Source organism: Callithrix jacchus, chromosome 5 (genome assembly GCF_049354715.1).
Source record: "Callithrix jacchus isolate 240 chromosome 5, calJac240_pri, whole genome shotgun sequence".
NCBI lineage: Eukaryota > Metazoa > Chordata > Mammalia > Primates > Cebidae > Callithrix > Callithrix jacchus.
Genome location: NC_133506.1, coordinates 5515224 through 5536015, shown reverse-complemented (window position 1 = coordinate 5536015; position 20792 = coordinate 5515224). Strand labels below are relative to the sequence as shown.

The 20792-nt window shown below is 46.5% G+C and overlaps 1 protein-coding gene across 6 annotated transcripts in view; it reads left to right on the top strand.

Annotated features, from left to right (window-relative positions):
- ZNF341 (zinc finger protein 341) overlaps positions 1-20792 on the top strand; it is a 54791-nt gene that overhangs the window by 27528 nt on the left and 6471 nt on the right. For all 6 annotated transcript variants that reach the window (XM_078371106.1, XM_054255125.2, XM_008995513.5 and 3 more), the window contains 4 exons: positions 4179-4369; positions 7960-8168; positions 15838-15934; positions 18222-18354. In XM_078371106.1, coding sequence (XP_078227232.1) covers positions 4179-4369; positions 7960-8168; positions 15838-15934; positions 18222-18354 — 630 coding nt within the window. The remainder of the gene's footprint in view (positions 1-4178; positions 4370-7959; positions 8169-15837; positions 15935-18221; positions 18355-20792) is intronic.

Here is a 20792-nt window from a genome sequence, read left to right as displayed (position 1 = left end):
TTCAATCACCTACTCTTTTTTGGCTGAGCTTGGTCTCACCTCAGAATCTTTTCATTTTTTTTAACTTAAGAATTGTTTATTTCTGGAATTTTCCATTTAATATTTTCAGATCATGGTTGACTCTGGGTAATTAAAATCATGGAAAGCAAAACTGCAGATAAGGGAAAACTAGTATAACATAAAAATTTATAAGCCTATACTGTTAAAATAAATGAATGAATAAATAGGGGATGAAAGACAGCCCTTTCTTTTTAAAAAAATTTTACTTTAAGTTCGGGGATACATGTCCAGAATGTACAGGTTTGTTACATAGGTATACCTGTGCCATGGGGTTTGCTGCATCTATCAACCTGTCATCTAGGTTTTAGGCCCTGCATGCATTAGAATTTGTCCTTGTCCCCCACCCCCCAATAGGCCCCAGTGTGTGATGTTGCCCTCCCTGTGTCCTTGTGTTCTCATTGTTCAACTCCCACCTATGAGTGAGAACATTTGGTGTTTGGTTTTCTTTTTTTTTTTTTTTGAGACGGAGTTTTGCTCTCGTTACCCAGCCTGGAGTGCAATGGCGCGATCTGGGCTCGCCGCAACCTCTGCCTCCTGGGTTCAGGCAATTCTCCTGCCTCAGCCTCCTGAGTAGCTGGGATTTACAGGCACGCGTCACCATGCCCAGCTAATTTTTTGTATTTTTAGTAGAGATGGGGTTTCACCATGTTGAGCAGGATGGTCTTGATCTCTTGACCTCGTGATCCACCTGCCTCGGCCTCCCAAAGTGCTGGGATTACAGGCGTGAGCCACCGCGCCCGGCCCTGGTGTTTGGTTTTCTATTCCTGTATTAGTTTGCTGAGAATGATGGCTTCCAGCTTCATCCATGTCCTCACAAAGGACATGAATTCATTCTTCTTTATAGCTGCATAATATTCCATGGTGTATATTATATGTGCCACATTTAAAGAAAGTCCTTTCTTAACGGTAAAATGTGTACTGATAAAAGTAGAAATCATGGTTAAATTAGAAAATATTTAACAGCCACCATAATTATATGATCATGTGCTGTGTAAGGATGTTTCCATGAGTGACAGATGGCATATGTGACAGTGGTCCCATAAAGTTGTAATGGAGCTGGAAAATTTCTGTCATCTAGTGACATTGTTGCCATTGTAAAATCGTAGCACACTGTATTACCTTCTCCATGTTTAGTTACGTTTATTTTAAAAATTTTAGATTTTGGGGGTACATGTGCTTGTTTATTACATGGGTATTACATGCATAATGGTAGGGGCTGGGCTTCTAGTGTACCTGTCACCCAAATACTAGACATTGTACCAATAAGTAGTTTTTCTTTCTTTTTTTTGTTTTTTGTTTTTTGAGACAGAGTCTCACTCTGTCACCCAGGCTGGAGTACAGTGTTGCTATCTTAGCTCACTGTAACCTCTGTCTTCCAGATTCACGTGATCCTTCTGCATCAGCCTCCTGAGTAGCCACCACCATGCCTGGCTAATTTTTGTATTTTTAGTAGAGACATGGTTTCACCATGTTGGCCAGGCTGCTCTCGAATCCCTGACCTCAAATGATCTGTCTATCTTGGCCTCCCAAATTGCTGGGATTACAGATGTAAGCCAACACACCCAGCCAACAGGTAGTTTTTCAACCCTTGCCCTCCCTCACCATCCCCTCTCAGAAGCTGTTTTCTATACGTTGCTCCAAGCAGTCACTGTAGTTGATGAGAAGTTGAAAGGTATTCAACCTCGGTGGGCAGTTGGTCTCCAAAGCTCTTTATACATGTGGGATTCTTATCATTTGTCCCTGAGCTAACAATCCTACCCCTGATAATAGTTTAGTTTCTTTTTTACATGAAGACTGAGAACTTACTAGGTTTAGAGCAGTACTGCCCAATGGAAATATATGAACAACATATGTAATTTAAAATGTTCAGCCAGGCATGATGGCTCACGCCTGTAATCCCAGTACTTTGGGAGGCTGAGGCAGGCAGATCACGAGGTCAAGAGATTGAGACCATCCTGGCCAACATGGTGAAACCCCATCTCTACTAAAAGTACAAAAATTAGCTGGGTGTGGTGGTGTGCGCCTGTAATCCCAGCTACTCAGGAGGCTGAGGCAGGGGAATCACTTGAACCTGGGAGGTAGAGATTGCAGTGGGCCGAGATTGCACCACTGCCCTCCAGCCTGAGGGATAAAGTGAGACTCTGTCTCCAAAAAAAAAAAAAGAAAAGAAAAACATCAGCCTGGTTAAAACCCTATCTCTATTAAAAAAAAAATTATAAGTTCTGTCTTTAGTGGCAAAAATAATCTTAAATAAATAAATGAAATGTCAAAAGCAAGTTAGTTACTTCCTAGATACAAAAAAAAAATGAAATAAAAATTTCTAGTAGCTACATTAAAAACAATTTTTAAAAAGATTAATTTTAATTATATATCTTATTTAACCAGGTATATATATTTTATATATATGCGTGTATGTTGTGTGTGTGTGTGTTTGTGATAGAGTCTCACTTCTCACTCTGTCGCCCACGCTGGAGTGCAGTGGCACTATCTTGGCTCAATGCAACCTCCATCTCCTGGTATCTAACCCAATATATTAACATTATTATTATTTTAACATGTAATATAAAGATTAGATATACTTCATATTCTCTTTTTTACTAAATTTTGTATATAATATGTATACAAGTAGGTATATATATTTATCACACATCTGGGTATGGGTTAGACATATTTCTTTCTTTCTTTCTTTTTTTCTAGTTTTTTTTTTCGGACTCAAGTGATCCTCCTGCCTCAGCCTCCTAAGTAGCTGGGACGGGGGTGCACTACTGTGCCTGGCTAATTGTTAAACATTTTTTTTTTTGTAGACATAGAGTCTTGCTTTGTTGCCCAGGCTGGTCTCAAACTCCTGGGCTCAAGTGATCCTCTCACCTCAGCCTTTCAAAGTGCCGGGATTATAGGTGTGGGCCACCATGCCTGGTACCACATTTCAAGTTCTCAGTAGCCACTTGTGACTCAGGACCACCGTATTAGACAGTGTAAGGCCAGAGTCTAAGCCCTTTCCATGTAGCCCCAAGGGTGAGCAATGCCAGCCATGTGCTAGGTAATGAAGGGAGTGTTTTGCTGGGCAAGCAACTTGTGGCCACTTTAATCTGAACTTCCTTCAGGCTTCCTGTTGGAAGTAGTCCTACTGTGTGCCCTCTTGTGAACTCCTTTTTTTCTTAAAAAAAAAATTTTTTTTTGAGACAAGATCTTGCTCTATCACCTAGGCTGGAGTGCAATGGCACGGTGGTGCTCCCTGCAACCTCAATTACCCGGGCTCAAGTGATCTTCCCACCTCAGCTTCCTGGGTAGGTGGGATCACAGGCACATGCAACCATGCCCAGCTAATTTTGTTTATTTTTTGTAGAGTTGAGGTCTCATTATGTTGGCCAGACTAGTCTTGAACTCCTGACCTCGGGTGATCTGCCTGCCTTGGGCTCCCAGAGTGCTGGGATTACAGATGTGAGCCACCGTGCCTGGCTGATGATTATAATTTTTCTTATTATTTTTCGAGACAGTCTTGCTCTGTCACCCAGGCTGGAGTGCAGTGGTACAATCTCTGCTCACTTTAACCTCTGCCTCCTGGGTTCAAGCGATTCTACTGCCTCAGACTCCTGAGTAGCTGGGATTACAGGCGCCCTCCACCACATTCGGCTAATTTTTGTATTGTTAGTAGAGATGGGGTTTCACCATGTTGGGTAGGCTGATCTTAAACTTCTGACCTCAAGTGATCCAACCGCCTTAGCCTCCCGAAGTGCTGGTATTACAGGTGTGAGCCGCTGTACCCAGCCCGATGATTACAATAAGAAGGGACTGGGGAGGCATTATGAGTACAGCTAGGATGGTGTTCAGAATTTTTAACAACCATGGAGAGGCCTGCAGTGTCTGAGGGGAAAGTCAAGAGCAGGGAGGCTTGAGGCAGTAGCTGTTTCTCACTAGGAAAGGAAGTATTTTCGTATTTGAACCTGGGGGATGACTGTATCAGTGCACACTAGCTGAGTGTGACACTTTAGCACAGAGTCTGACACAAAGTGGGGAGCAGGTACCAGGTGAACACAGAGGAGCATGGAGTAGGGGTTCTGTGTGTCTTTCCTGAATAGCCTGGCTCCTTGTCCTGACTTCCCCAGCTTTCTTCATAGGGTTGGGCCAGCCCCTGCCAAGTGCACCACAGCCCCAGGCCTTGCCCGCCACCGGTGAGGATGAGGGAGACAAGCCGGAGCCCAAGCAGGTGGTCCTCATCGACAGCTCCTACCTGTGCCAGTTCTGCCCCAGCAAGTTCAGCACCTACTTTCAGCTCAAGTCTCACATGACCCAGCATAAAAACGAGCAGGTAGGCGGGTGGTGGCAGAGGGGGCCACACCTTTCACTGCTGCTGGGGAACGCTGCCTAGGCAGGAAGGGGTAGGAGTCAACGAGTCATACCTTCCACGGCTCTGTTCGCCCCAGGTTAGATTCCTAGTGGGGGCTGATGGAGTTGAGTAAAGTTACCCTTGGGACAAATCACAGAAAACTTTGACTCAACTCCAGTCCTGAGACAGCTGACTCCAGCCAGTGAAAGGACCCTGTGCCTTTCCAGCTCTGGTCTCTGCCATCTCAGGGTGTGGCCTTGTCCTCTCCTGATGGCTCATCTTGTGCTTCTGTCCTGGGATGGTGGCCACTCTTTTTTTTTTTTGGAGACAGTTTTACTCTTCTGCCCAGGCTGGCATGCAGTGGCATGATCTTGGCTCACTGTAACCTCTGCCTCCCAGGTTCAAGTGATTCTTGTGCTTCAGCCTTTCAAGTAGCTGAGATTACAGGCATGCACCACCATGCCTGGCTAATTTTTGTATTTTTAGTAAAGATAGGGTTTTACTGTGTTGGCCAGTCTAGTCTCAAGCTCCTGACCGTGCTGGGATTATAGGTGTGAGCCACTGCGGTCTGGCTGGTGGTCACTCTCTCTAGGTAGCAATCCAGACCCACTGTTATCCTCTTCTGTATCATTTTTAGGAGCAAGGACACTTCTCAGAAGCACTTTGTAGATCTCTCCTTAGTCAAAGCCAGTACATGTGCTCTATCATTTGAGAATGCATTATTATGTACAAATTATAGAAAACTGGCTTCATGGGGCTTATTTCTCTCACATCAGAAGAAATCCCTAAGTAGGCAGTGTTGGGCTTATATAGAGCAGGTCAGATGTGTCCCCATAGACTCAGGCTTCTAGCTTTCTGATCTGCCATTCTTAGCTTATGGGGTTCATCCCAAGGTTGCACGATGGCTGCTATGTCTCCATCCGTATTCCAGTCAAGCAAACGCACAAAGCAGAGGGGATTTCTCCTGGGAAGCTTTTGCCTTTGTGTTCCGGAAGTGATGTTGTCCCTGTATATCATTGGCTGGAAGGGAGTCACATGGCTGACAATAGATGCAAAAGAACCAGGATCAAGTATTGTTGTTTTTTTTTCTTCTTCTTGTTTTTTCCTGAGATGCAGTTTTGCTCTTGTTGTCCAGGCTGGAGTGCAATGGCACGATCTCAGCTCACTGCAACCTCTGCCTCCTGGGTTCAAGTGATTCTCCTGCCTCAGCCTCCCAAGTAGCCACGATTATAGGCAGCCCCCCACCACACCTGGCTAATTTTTGTATTTTTCATAGAGACAGGGTTTCACCATGTTGGCCAGACTGGTCTGGAACTCCTGACCTCAAGTGTTCCACCGCCTCAGCCTCCCAGAGTGCTAGGATTACAGACGTAAGCCACCACGCCCAGTCTGTGTTTTTGGTTTTTTTTTTTTTTTTTTTTTTTTGAGACAGAGTTTCACTCTTGTTTCCCAGGCTGGAGTGCAATGGCGCGATCTCGGCTCACCGCAACCTCCGCCTCCTGGGTTCAGGCAATTCTCCTGCCTCAGCCTCCCGAGTAGCTGGGATTACAGGCACGCGCCACCGTGCCCAGCTAATTTTTTGTATCTTTAGTAGAGACGGGGTTTCACCATGTTGACCAGGATGGTCTCGATCTCCTGACCTCGCGATCCACCCGCCTCGGCCTCCCAAAGTGCTGGGATTACAGGCTTGAGCCACTGCGCCCGGCCTGGTTTTTTTTTTTTTAGACAGAGTCTCATTCTGTTGCCCAGGCTGGAGTTCAGTGGTGTGATCTTAGCTCACTGTAACCTCCGCCTCCTGGGTTCAAGGGATTCTCCTGCCTTAGCCTCCGAGTACCTGGGCTTATAGGTGTGTGCCACTACACCTGGCTGATTTTTGTATTTTTAGTAGACGTGGGGTTTCACTGTCAGCCAGGCTGGTCTCAAACTCATGGGCTCAATTGATCTGCCTGCCTTGGCCTCCCAAAGTGTTAGGATGACAGGCATGAGCTACCACGCCTGGCCAGGACCATGTATTTTAACTAGGTATGTTACTATTCTGAGCAAATCAGGGTTCACTTTGTTAGGTAGAAGGAGTGCATGATATTGTGTAGGCAGCCAGGACTTATGCTATCAAAGTATAATTTTCAAGACGTTAAAAACATACTTCTCATACAAATGAGACCTGAACGTGAATCAAAATTTTGCTTAACTCATTAATGAGGGAACCTGAAGGGAGACAAAGCCTGTTCAGCAGAGGCCATGAGACACAGATAGCTATGCCTAATAACTGGTCAATGAAAAAAGAGATACTGAAGTCAGATTGCTAGATTACATAGAAATCTGGTTAATGTCTTACAAGACAACAAAACCTATGACCCTTGGGGTTGTCTTCTCTGGACAACTGATCCAGTTACACTGGATCAGTTTTTTACAAGTTAAATTTAACTGTAGAGTCCTAATCAGTGGGAAACAGTCAGAAGTAGCCACCTCCCCTAGAGTGGGATGACGGTGGGCGGGCTGTAGGTGGGCTCGTTAGATAGTAGTTCTCAAAGTGAGGTTCCATGCCAGCAGCAGCAGCATTCCCTGAGGATTCCTCATTAGGGGTACACATATTCAGACCTGCTGAGTCAGATTCTCTGGGGGCGGTCCCCAGAAACCTGTGATTCTGAGGCCTGCTCTAGTTTGAGAGCTGCTATTTCATTATGACATTGAAAGGGTACTCTATCATCTTTTCACTGTATTTCCAGGTCTTGAGCAATTTTTCTAAATATACCCATTCCACATAGAGCCTGAGGGAAGGGGATTAGGGCCATCGTGACTGGCTGAGAGGAGGGAACCGTCTAATCAAAAGAAACCAAGGGCTGGGCACAGCAGCCCATGCCTCTAATGCCACCACTTTGGGAGGCCAACATGGGTACATCACTTGAGGTCAGCTTGGCCAACATGGCGAAACTCCGTCTCTACTAAAAATACAAAAATTAGCTGGGCATGGTGGTGCACACCTATAATCCCAGCTACTTGGGAGGCTGAGGGAGGAGAATCACTTGAACCTGGGAAGTGGAGGTTGCAGTGAGCTGAGATTGTGCTACTACACTCCAGCCTGGGAGACACAGTGAGACTCTGTCTCAAAAATAAATAAATAGGCTGGGCGCGGTGGCTCACGCCTGTAATCCCAGCACTTTGGGAGGCTGAGGCGGGCGGATCACTAGGTCAAGAGATTGAGACCGTCCTGGCCAACATGGTGAAACCCCATCTCTACTAAAAATACAAAAATTAGCTGGGCTTGGTGGCGGGTGCCTGTAGTCCCAGCTACTCAGGAGGCTGAGACAGGAGAATTGCTTGAACCGGGGAGGCGAAGGTTGCAGTGAGCTGAGATTGTACCACTGCACCCTAGCCTGGCGACAGCATGACACTCCGTTCAGTGGTGGTGGTGGGAAGAATAAATAAATAAATAAATAAATAAATAAATAAATAACAGGGCTTCAGCAGCAGCAGGGGAGCAGAGGAGTGTCCCAGGCCAGTGCCACAGGCCAGGGGCTACAGTGGAAAAAGCTCTCCTGCTTCCCATTACCTGCCCAGTGTTTTCCCTCAAGGTGTACAAATGTGTGGTCAAAAGCTGCGCCCAGACATTCCCAAAACTCGACACATTTCTGGAGCACATCAAGAGCCACCAGGAGGAGCTGAGCTACCGCTGCCACCTCTGCAGCAAGGACTTTCCCTCACTGTACGACCTGGGCGTGCACCAGTACTCCCACAGCCTCCTGCCGCAGCATAGCCCCAAGAAGGACAGCGCCGTCTACAAGTATGTGCCCTCCCACTTCCCTCTCCCTGGGTGAACGGGTGGGTGGGCAGGGACCTGTGGCCTTGGTGGTTCTGACTGCTCAGGACCACTGAGATACTTAAAAGGAGAAACTGAGGCTCCTGGCTGGGGTGCAACCTGGTAGACTGGGTTCTGGGCTTTGGTACTGGTGGAAGAAAGGATGCTGGCTCTCCTTATATCATTCTTATGTCTTGGCAGACATTTTTCCTAAAAAAAAAAATCCTTAAAAAGAGGAACCAATATTTCATTGTTCACAGTGAAAAAAGATTTGAGCATTTTATTCCAAACTAATCAATTATGACAGTATTATTTTGACTCAATCTACAAAATTTAGGTTACAGTCAAAGCAGTACACCAGTTCTCACAATGAAGAAAGAATGGGCAGGGTGTGGTGGCCCACATCTGTAACCCCAGCACTTTAGGAGGCCAAGGCAGGAGGAGGCCAGGAGTTTGAGACCAGCTTGGCAACATAACGAGACCCCATCGCTACAAAATAAAATAGATTTTAAAATGAACAGTAACATGTTTAAAAGCAAAAATCATAAACATAATATATATTTGTTTTATAATCTATAAAACTAGATTAAAGTTGAAGCTATATGCTGATTCTTATTTTTATTTTATTTATTTTTTTGAGATAGTGTTTTGCCCTGTTGCCCAGGTTGCAGTCCAGTGGCACCATCACGGCTCACTGCAGCTTCCCCAGGTTCAGGTGATCTTCCCATCTCAGCCTCCTGAGTAGCTGGGACTAACAGGCATGTGCCACTATGCCCAGCTAATTTTTTTTTTTTGAGATGGAGTTTCGCTCTTGTTACCCAGGCTGGAGTGCAATGGCGTGATCTCGGCTCACTGCAACCTCCGCCTCCTGGGTTCAGGCAATTCTCCTGCCTCAGCCTCCTGAGTAGCTGGGATTACAGGCATCAGCCACCATGCCCAGCTTATTTTTTTTGTATTTTTAGTAGAGACGGGGTTTCACCTTGTTGACCAGGATGGTCTCAATCTGTTGACCTCGTGATCCACCTGCCTCGGCCTCCCAAAGTGCTGGGATTACAGGCTTGAGCCACCGTGCCCAGCCAATTTTGTATTTTTTGTAGCGACAGGGTTTTGCTATGTTGCTCAGGATGGTCTTGAACTCCTGGGCTCAAGTGATCCTCCCACCCTGGCCTCCCAAAATGCTAGGATTACAGGCATGAGCCACCATGCCCAGCTTATATGCTAATTCTTAGAATGAACAAGGAGTGGATCAAGTATGGATTTTTTTTTTTTTAGATGGAGTCTTGCTCTGTTCCCCAGGCTGGAGTGCATTGGTGTGATCTCCACTCACTGCAACTCCGCCTCCCAAGTTCGAGCAATTCTCCTGCCTCAGCCTCCTGAGTAGCTGGGACTACAGGTGTGCGCCACCACATCCAGCTAATTTTTGTATTTTTAATAGATACAGGGTTTCACCATGTTGATCAGGCTGGTCTCCAACTCCTGACTTCAGGTGATCCACCCACCTCAGCCTCCCAAAGTGCTAGGATTGCAGATGTGAGCCACCATGCCCAGCCAAAGTATGGAGTTTATTTAAGGTCATTTCTTCTGATAATCATTTATATTACTTCAGTCTTCCGTTGTGGTCATGAAGAGGGTCCCTTTGACAGAAATGATGAAGGCTCCCTCAGTTTTGCCACATGCTTTTTATCCTTAGATCTCACCTTGAGGCTGGGCACAGTGGCTCACACCTGTAATCCTAGCATTTGGGAGGCTGAGATGGGAAGATGGCTGAGCCCAGGAGTTTGAGACCAGCCTGGGCGACATAGCAAGACCTTGTCTCAACAAAAATCGAAAAATTAGCTGGCGTGGTGGCACGCAACTCCAGTCCCAGCTACTTAGGAGGCTGAGGTGGAAGGATTGCTTGAGCCCAGGAGGTTAAGGCTGCTGTGAGCGGTGATCACGCCACTGCACTCAACCTGGGCGACAGAGACCCCTGTATCCAAAAAAAAAAAAAAAAAAAAAAAGATCTTCATGTTATTCTCTTTGGAGCTATTGACTTCTGATCATCCTTGTTGAATTTCTCTGCCTCAGTTATTTTCCGGTCCATCTGCCAGGTCCTCCTTCATGGGTGGTGTTATCTGCAGATGTGCAGCATCACTTAAATGGTGTTGTGAAATCCCCCATCTGCAGTCATCTTGCTGTGCATTTGCCTGCGTCATCTGCGAGCAGCTTTCTCACGAAGCCCTTGCGGGTAGATAGTAGTGAAAGGCCAGGAGTGGTGTTTGTCTGAAGCCTTCTTCCAGTTCATTAGCAAATATTTTCCTGTTAGAATGGTTTTTGCTTCTCTGTACAGACTCATACCTGCAGAGATTTGGTGTATCTGTTAATGAGGCCCTTGTAACTCCTGGGTGAGCTTCTAGGGTTCAGAGATAAGTAAAAACCCTTAAGCTTAAAATGCATGGGCTGCTCAAGGATACAGGTGCGTAAACAAATGCACCCTGTCACTTGATAAAATGCTATCACATATGTTCATAAGGTATAGAAGTACCACAGCGGGAGACAGGTTAAGAGAAGTTGTCCCAGGAGCAATGACATCTGAACTGGATTTTGGAGGGTTAATAGGAGTTTGCCAGGTAGACAATGGATGGGGTGGAGTAGATTTCTAGCAGGAGGAACTGATCAAGTTTAAAAAAAATAGCAAGTGGTTTATTAATAGAATGACTGGAAGCTGCGCATGGTGGCTCACGCCTGTAATCCAGGCACTTTGGTAGGCTGAGTCAGGAGAATCACTTGAATCCGGGAGGCAGAGGTTGCAGTGAGCCGAGATTTCACCATTGCACTCCAGCCTGGGCAACAAGAGCGAAACTCCATTCCAAAAAAAAAAGAATGACTGGAGGCTGGATGCAGTGGCTCATGCCTGTAATCCCAACACTTTGGGAGGCCAAGGTGGGTGGATCACCTGAGGTCAGGAGTGATCCACCTGGCTAACATTGTGAAACACCGTTTCTACTGAAAATACAAAAATTAGCCAGGTATGGTGGTGTGCTTCTGTAATCCCAGCTACTCGAGAGACTGAAGCAGGAGAATCACTTGAACCCAGAAGGTAGAGGTTACAGTGAGCCAAGATTGCACTCCAGCTTAAGAAACAAGAGTGAAACTCCGTCTCAAAAAAAATAGAATGACTGTTGTGTAGAGTGGAAACAGGAGGGAGATGTTTAGATGGGTCTGTGGGAAAAAGTAAGGCCAAGACATGAAGGGCCATGTAGAAATCATAAGAGCTTTGAGAAGTTGGCAGAGGAATTAGAACTCAAGAAATGGGGTGTAGGGTAACTTGCCCCCAAGGCTCTGCGAAATGGGGCAAGAGAGGCAGGGAAGCCAAGCAAAGCTTTGGCCAGCCAAGGGGCAGAAATTTCTGGCAGTAATGTCTTATTCCCATTTGTGCTCGGGAAATTTTCTTTTGCTCTTGCCCTTCCAATTTGTGGATTATCTGTGAGTTCCTGTGGCTGTGTGACTCTGGAGTGAGATGCCAAGTAAAGGGAAGGAAGTACCTGCTCTGTGCCAAGCTTGCATTAGTGACATCAGTCCCTACTGTCCTGGGAGGTAGGTAGTAGAGGTCTGGCTGCATGCAATAGAGACCTAAAGTAACAGTGGCTTATATACACTATGAGAGTTGATTCTCACAGTGGCGTTTGAGTGGGTGTGGTAGCTTCATCATATTTTTAGAGGTCCAGGCCCTGTCATTCTGGTTTCTGTTCCCTGTGAGCCACATTGCCTTGGCCTGCTTATGAGTACTTTCCCCAAACCTGTCAAATGAATTTTAATCTATATCTTTATGTTTAATTTTTTCTTTTAAAAAAGAAAATCTGGCTGGGCACAGTGGCTCATGCCTATAATCCCAGCACTTTGGGAGGCTGAGGAGAGTGGATTACTTGAGATTAGGAGTTTGAGAGCAGCCTGGCCAACATGGTGAAACCCCATCTTTACTAAAAAAAAAAAAAAATCCAAAAATTAGCTGGGCATGGTGACATACTCCTGTAATCTCAGCCACTCCAGAGGCTGAGGTAGGAGAATCACTCAAACCCAGGAGGTGCAGTGAGCCAACATTGTGCCACTGCACTGTAGCCCGGGTGACACAGAGAGACTTCATCTTAAAAAAGAAAAAAAAGAAAGATTTATTAGTTTTTCCCCCAATTGCAGAAGTCAACGTTCAATGCAAATGTTCATTGCAGAGAAAAGAATTTTTTAAAAAACCTACACAAAAAAACAAAACTGGGTGATCATGCCACTGCACTTGTGAGACCCTGATCTCAGGGAAAAACAAAAACACTGGTAATATGGATGTCTTTGCATTTCAGCACTAATAGTCCTGCCTCATTCTTTTTTTTTTTTTTTTTTTGAGACAGAGTTTCGCTCTTGTTACCCAGACTGGAGTGCAATGGCAGGATCTCAGCTCACCGCAACCTCCGCCTCCTGGGTTCAAGCAATTCTCCTGCCTCAGCTTCCCGAGTAGCTGGGACTACAGGCGTACACCACCATGCCCAGCTAATTTTTGTATTTTTAGTAGAGATGGGGTTTCACCTCGTTGACCAGCATGGTCTCGATCTCTTGACCTTGTGATCCATCTGCCTTGGCCTCCCAAAGTGCTGGGATTATAGGCGTGAGCCACTGCGCCCGGCCTAGTCCTGCCTCATTCTTTACACAGCTGCTTAGTATTCCATTGTGCATGGAGGTACTGTGATTTACTTACGTCATCTCCCACTGTTGGGTAGTGAGATTATTTTCATTTTGTCATTAGTATAAAGAATGCTATAGGGAAAAACTTTGGGCATACATCTTTGCTTTTTTATAAGTTCCTAGAAGTGATTTTGCAGGTCAGAGTTCAAATGGGTATTTTGTTTTTTTTTTAAGATTCTCCACTTCAAAAAATAATTGTGTGTATACAGTGCAATATTTAAAACTATGATAGAACATAGAGTGAATAGGAATTCTCCATCCACTGTGACCCACTTCCCCGTATCACAGGCAATCATGTTCAAAAGTGTTCTTTTTAGACCTTTCATTTCGTAATAATTTTATTACTGATTGATTTCTTTTTGAGACGGGATCTTGCTGTGTCACCCAGGCTGGAGTACAGTGGCACAATCACGGATCACTGCAGCCTTGATCTCCCTGGTTCAAACAATCCGTCCCTCTCAGCCTCCTGAGTAGCTGGGACTACAGGTGTGCACCGCCACTCCCAGCTAATTTTATATTTTTTGTAGAGATGAGGTTTTGCTATATTGCCCAGGGGAGCCTAGAACTCCTAGGCTCAAGCAGTCCACTCTCCTCAGCTTCCCAAAATGCTAGGATTACAGGCATGAACCACCATGCCTGGCCTTCAGTATATGTGTTTTAAGGCTTTCCGTTGTTTCATACAGTTACTTATTTAATTTTAATTTAATTAATTAATTTTTTTTATGAGACAGGGTCTTACTCTGTCGCTAAGGATAGAGTGCAGTGACATGATCTTGGCTCACTGCAGCCTTGACCCTTGACCTCCCCAGGCTCAGGTGATTCTCCCACCTCAGCCTCCTGAGTAGCTGTGACTACAAGCATGTACCACCATGCCCACCTAATTTTTTTTTTTTTTTTTTGGTAGAAATGGGATTTTGCCATGTTGTCCAGGCTGGTCTCAAATTCCTGGGTTCAAGTGATCCTCCTGCATTGGCTTCCCAAAGTGCCTGGATTACAGGCATGAGCCACTGCACGAGGGCATTTTTGTTTTGTTTTGTTTTGAGACAGAGTTTCTCTCTGTCACCCAGGCTGGAGTACAGTGGTGTGATCACGGCTCACTGCAGCCTTCGCCTCCTTGGCTCAAGCAGTCCTCCACTTCAGCCTCTCAAGTAGCTGGGACCACAGGGACATGCCACCAGGCCTGGCTAATTTTTGTATTTTTTATAAAGATGGGGTTTCACTATGTTGCCTAGGCTGGTCTGGAATTCCTAGGCTCAAGTAATCCACCTGCCTTGGACTCCCAAAGGGCTGGGATTATAGGCATGAGCCACCACACCTAGCCAATTTTTACTTTTTTTTTTAGAAACAGAATCTCTCTGTGTTGTCCAGGCTAGAGTACATCAGCTATTCACAGGTGTGGTCCCCTTCCCTCAGCCTCCCCAGTAGCTAGGACTACAGGCATGTGACACCACTCCTGGCTAATTTTTTTTTTTTTTTTTTAGAGACAGGGTCTCACTATGTTTCCTAGGCTGCTCTTGAATTCCTGGCCTCAAGTGATCCTCCTGCCTTGCCTTCCCAAAGTGCTGGGATTACAGGTGTGACCCCCCTCATCTGGCTGCTGTGTGGTTTCAGAGTGCAGTCTGAGGGGCTACCCTGGGGTTTCCCACAAGCAGCACTAGTGTAGGAAGCACACGCCTGCCTTTCTGTTTTTGGTGTGAATTGTTCACCTACCTGTGACGTTCCTCACTGATGACTCATTGCAAATAGGTCAATTTGCCAGCAAATGCTTTCTTTTCTTTTTGTCTGATAATACCTTTTCTTCCTTAGCTAGCACATGTTTTCATGATGGGGAGAAGGTGGTGTCTTCTTGTTTCAGAGTGGTTTGTGGCCTGAGACTGCTGTTGTGAGGACATGTTTATGAGCTATTTGGCACAGTTGTGTTCTTTGACTCTGTGTTAGGTCGTTCTTGCACTGCTATAAAGAAATACCTGAGACTGGGTAATTTACAAGAAAAGAGATTTATTTGACTCAGGGTTCAGCAGGCTGTACAGGAAGCATAGTGCCTGAGCTAGCGGATCTGCCTCTGGGGAGGCCTCAGGAGGCTTTTACTCATGGTAGGAGGGGAAGGGGGAGTAGACATGTCACATGGCCAGAGCAGGAGCCAGAGAGAGGGAGAAGGAGGCACCATGCACTTTTAAACAGCTAGATCTCAGGAGAACTCGCTGTCCTGAGGACTGCACCAAGGGGATAGTCTTAAACCATTCATGAGAAATCGACCCCCATGATCCAGTCACCTCCCACCAGACCTCGCCTCCAGACTGGGGACTATAGTTCAGTGAGGTTTGGTTGGGCACACAGGTACCAACTCTATTAGACTCTAACGATCTCTCTCTCTCTTTCTCTTTTTTTTTTTTTTTGAGACAGAGTCTCACTCTGTCACCCAAGCTGGAGTGCAGTAGCGTGATCTCCGCTCACTACAAACTGCATCTCCCAGGTTCAAGCAATTCTCCTGCCTCAGCCTCTCAAGTAGCTGGGACTACAGGCATGCATCACCACGCCCAGCTGATTTTTGTATTTTTAGTAGAGATGGGGTTTCACCATGTTGGCCAGGATGATCTTGAACTCCTGAGCTCGTGATCTGCCTGCCTTGGCCTCCCAAAGCATTGGGATTGCAGGTGTGAGCCACCATGCTCGGCCTGAGTTTCATTTTTAAAGGTGCCCCTGGCAGCACTTTGGAGAATGGACTACAGGAGGCAGGGTAGGGCAGGGTGGCCAGTGAGGAGGCTACTGTACAAGTCCAGCAAGAGTCGATGGCACTCAGATGAAGACAGGCAGTGGCAATCCAGAAGAGTGATGGATTTGAAACGAATTAACTGTGGGTTGTTGGCCCTGGGGTGGTGGGTGGGGGGCTGCTTCCTGTACCTGCTATGTTTCCTCCCTCACCGTTCCTGCTCCTTCCACTTAGGTGTGTCAAATGTGTCAACAAATACTCTACCCCTGAGGCCCTGGAGCACCACCTGCAGACCACCACTCACAACTTCCCCTGCCCACACTGCCAGAAGGTGGGTGCCATTGCCTTCTTTTCCGGGGCCTCAGGCCATAATACGGGCAAGGTGGTGGGATGCCCACCTCACCCTTTCCTTTTCTTCTCTCACCATAGGACATGCAGGCAGGGCTCAGGGGCTGCTCCACAGATGACACAGTATCTCCTCTTGGCCATCTCATTCATCACACTCCAGATGTGGCCATGTGGGGGCTGCTGCTAGAGCCGGGCTGGGCCAGGCTGTCCTGGGCTCAGGCCTAGTGTCTGAGCAGCAGCCTTCTAGCTTCCTGATGTATGATTATCCTTATTACAATTGGTTCTTCTTTTTAAATTTTTTTTTTTTTTTTTTTTTTTTTGAGACAGGGTCTTACTCTATCACCAGGCTAGAACGCAGTGGTTTGACCATGGCTCACCGCAGCCTCAACCTCCTGGGCTCAGCCTCCTGAGTAGCTGGGCCTATAGGTGTGTGCCACCATGCCCAGCTAATTTTTGTATTTTTTGTAGAGATGGGGACCTACAAGATGGGGACGGAGGTAAGGGACCCATCCACCTTGAGCTTCCAAAGTGCTGCGATTACAGGCATGAGCCACTGCACCCAGCCTAAATTTTTTTTGTAGAGATGGGGTTCACTGTGTTACCCAGGTTGGTCTCAAACTCTTAGCCACAAGTGATCCTCCCACCTCAGCCTCCCAGAATGCTGGGATGACAGATGCAAGCCGCCGTGCCCAGCCTTGGTTCTTCTTTTCAGTGACTCTGGAAGCCTCACCAAGCCTATTCCTAATAACATCAAACATCCAGGAAGTGTCCAATTTCCAGTTGCCTCAATGCTTCATCGTTTTGTAAAGTTTATTTGAATGAGATTGCAATTGCAATTAATTGATTCAACGAAAGTCTGTATTGATCTACAGGTTCCCCCCATCCCTTGCCCAACAACTGCTCCCTTTTTTCTTTCCTCTGAATGTCTTTGCTGAAGAAACTGTGCCATTTGGTCCAGTGGTGTTCCCCGCAGTCTGGATTTTGCTGATTATGTCTCCCCGGTGTGTTTAACCTGCTTCTTCACTCTCCTCATTTTCTTAACCATACACGGCAGATTTTCCAGGACAGCCCTGGTTTCGCTTTGGCCTCATTCTAGATGTTTTCAATTCTCTAGCCTAATTCTAAGCTTTAGAAGTGGTGGTCCAAGCAAAAGATACTATGAATTGAGCAAGAACCACGTGCCAGATGCTGTTCTGAGCATGTAACCGAAATTGACGAGGAGATTACTATCCCCCTTTACCGGTGGGGAAACCAAGGCAGAAAGGTCACCTAGCTAGGAAATGATGGGGTTAATAAGCAGTGGGCCAGCTGGGTCTGTGCCCCTGACTCTTGCTCTACCAAAATGAACACAGGAATGAATGCATGAATGCGCGCCCTTCCTATGCCTGGATTGGAAAGAGATGTTCACTTCTTTGTTTTCTGGCTTTAAAAAAAATTACCTTTCATACAAGAATTAGCCAGGCGTGGTGGTGGGCGCCTGTAATCACCTGAGACTGGGAGTTTGAGACGAGCCTGAGCAAAACGGAGAAACTCGTGTCTACTAAAAATACAAAATTAGCTGGGCATGGTGGCGCATGCCTGTAATCCGAGCTACTCTGGAGGCTGAGGCAGGAGAATCTCTTGAACCCGGGAGGTGGAGGTTTTGGTGAGCTGAGATTGCACCATTGCACTCCAGCCTGGGCAACAAGAGCAAAACTCCATCTCAATGAATAAACAAACAAATAAAAGTACCTTTCCATTCATTAGTAATTTGTTCATTTTCCATTCATTCTTTTACTTGTCAGTCATTTGACCCAGGCTTTGTGCTGGGAAATTAAAACCCGTCTCTGCCTGCTTGGAGCTCCTGTGTAAGCAAAGGGGTGTCATTCAGTAGGTTAAATGCTGACTTAAAAGTGTGGGTGGACATTCGAAGGCAGAATTGGCTTTGCCAGGCATGGTACCAGGCATGGAGCTAGGAAAGGTTTGACAAGCAGTGATACCCCAGTTGGGTCTTGAAGGATGTGTACAAGTTTGTGAGAAAAGAGAGAAAGGCTCTCTGGGTGGGAAGAACATCCAGGCAAAAGCTCGGGGCAGCCATGTTTCGGCTGGGCTTGTGGGTAAGTCAGGGGAGCCGTGAGGTTCTAAGGGCTGAGGCTGACATTCTGAGTCCTGGCCCCTGGTAGCCAGAAAGGAAGGTGTTTCTGTAGGGGCTGGAGAGGAGGGACTGCTTGATCTCAGACAGGGGAGGGGGGCCTGGTGAGTCAGACCTGAAGGCCCCTCTTCTCTGCCAGGTGTTTCCTTGTGAACGCTACCTGCGCCGTCATCTGCCCACCCACGGCAGCGGGGGCAGGTTCAAGTGCCAGGTGTGCAAGAAGTTCTTCCGGCGGGAGCATTACCTCAAACTGCACGCTCACATCCACTCAGGTGGGTACCCTGTCCCCAAGAACTCCAGGCCAGCCTCTCCCTTCCTCCTCACCTGCTCCTTATCCCTTTCTCCCCCTACTCATCTCCCTCCCCCATCATCTCCTGCAGCCCCCTTCTCCTTCCTCCTTCCCAACTCCCTCCAGCCTCCCTCCCCCTCCCTTTCCCCATCTCCTTCTGGCCCCCTCCAGCTTCTCTCCCCTGTCCTTTCCCCTCTCTTTCCAGCCCCCTCCCCCTTCTCTCTGTCTCTCTGTCTTCCTCCAGCCCTCCTGCCTCTCCCCTTGCTCCTGCTTCCTTCCTGGCCCCTGACCCACCTGCCTTAACCCATGAACAAGTGTTTCCCACCGCCACTGGAGCAGAGAAGAGCCCCTGGAGGTGGCATGTGAGGGACTCTTGACTCTGCCCCCTGTGGTGGGGATGCTGCTCTCACTGTAAGTTTCCCCCAAACCTGGACAAAGCCCCCGTCCTTGGTTCCCCAGTTGAGACACAGTGACATTTTCTTTTCTATTAATCCTTAGGTGTTTTTTATTTTTTTATTTTTTATTTTATTTTATTTTATTGAGACGGAGTTTCGCTGTTGTTACCCAGACTGGAGTGCAATGGCACGATCTCGGCTCACTGCAACCTCCGCCTTCTGGATTCAAGCAATTCTCCTGCCTCAGCCTCCCGAGTAGCTGGGACTACAGGCACACACCACCATGCCCAGCTAATTTTTGTATTTTTAGTAGAGATGGGGTTTCACCTTGTTGACCAGGATGGTCTCGATCTCTTGACCTCGTGATCCACCTGCCTCGGCCTCGCAAAGTGCTGGGATTATAGGTGTGAGCCACCACGCCCGGCCCGAGATGTTTTTTAATTTGTTAATTTTTTTAAATTGTTTTTTAATTGAAAAGGATCTAAAGATTGAGAAAAGCTGAGGGAAAGTCCTGGACAGGACAAAAGCATGTGTAATAAAAATAAACTCTCCTCTCACTTCAGATAGAAAATCTAATGTTTTTCCTTTTGTTTTTCTTTCATATGACCTGTAGCAAAAATACATTTCATATTGCAACCCAGGAACCACATGTATACACATAGAATATATTGCAACAAAAGTTTTTCAAAGCAGTATTTTCTGTTTTTTTCCTGTTTAATTTTATTTATTTGTTTCAAGTTCATTTGTTTATTTATTTATTTTTGAGACACAGTTTTGCTCTTGTCACCCAGGCTGGAGTGCAGTGGTGCAATTTTGGCCCACTGCAACCTCTACCTAGATTTAAGCGATTCTTCTGCCTCAGCCTTCCGAGTAGCTGGGATTACAACCATGCCCATTACTTTTGTATTTTTAATAGAGATGTAGTTTCTCCATGTTGGCCAGGCTGGTCTCGAACTCGCAACCTCAGGACATCCGCCCGCCTTGGCCTCCCAAAGTGCTGGGATTACAGGCATGAGCCACCATGCCTGGCCGATTCTTTTATTTTTATTATTTTTTTTAGACAGGGTCTCACTCTGTCCCCCAGGCTGGATTGCAGTGGTGTGATCTCACTACAACCTCTGGCTCCCAGGTTCAAGCGATTCTTGTGCCTCAGCCTCCTGAGTAGCTGGGATTACAGGCTCACGCCACCGTGCCTGGCTAATTTTTGTATTTTTGGTAGAGACAGGGTTTCAAACTGGTCTCAAACTCCTGGCCTCAAGTTGATCCACCTGGTTGGATCAACATGTTGGCCAAGCTGGTCTCAAACTCCTGGCCTCAAGTTGATCCACCCACCTTGGCCTCCCAAAGTGCTGGGATTACAGGTGTGAGCCACTGCGTGTTCGACCTATTTTTAGTTCTTAAAATAACCACCAGCAGGGTGTGACTTATAGTTTGCAGTTTGCAAAATACTCCTAATTCTCTTCCCCAAAGATAACTAGTGTTAGTGGTCTCGTCTGCATTCTTCTAGTTTTATTTTACGCTTATACAAAATGCTTGCTTACTTTTGCAAAAATGAGCACATACTACAACTTATATGCCTTTTTTTCTTATATACCTTGACGATGTTCTCCAGGGGATGTGTGCTTACAGTTCCCCTGGAAGCTAAATTCTGTGGGCCACCCTCCCCTGGGCCCCCCAAAAAGATTTTACCAACAGCACTTTCTTTTTCACATTTGAATAGTCTTCCTCAACGAATTTTTCTTCTTGTATTTAACCAATTCTCGATTTATGAACCCTTTTTTTTTTGAGAATGAGTCCTACTCTGTTGACCAGGCTGGACTGCAGTGGCATCATCTTGGCTCACTGCAACCTCCACTTCCTGGGTTCAAGCAATTCTCCTGCCTCAACCTTCCAAGTAGCTGGAATTACAGGTGTGCACAACCATGCCCGGCTAATTTTTGTATTTTTAGTAGAGATGAGGTTTAACCATGTTGGCAAGGCTGGTCTCAAACTCCTGACCTCAGGGGATCCCCCTGCCTCAGCCTCT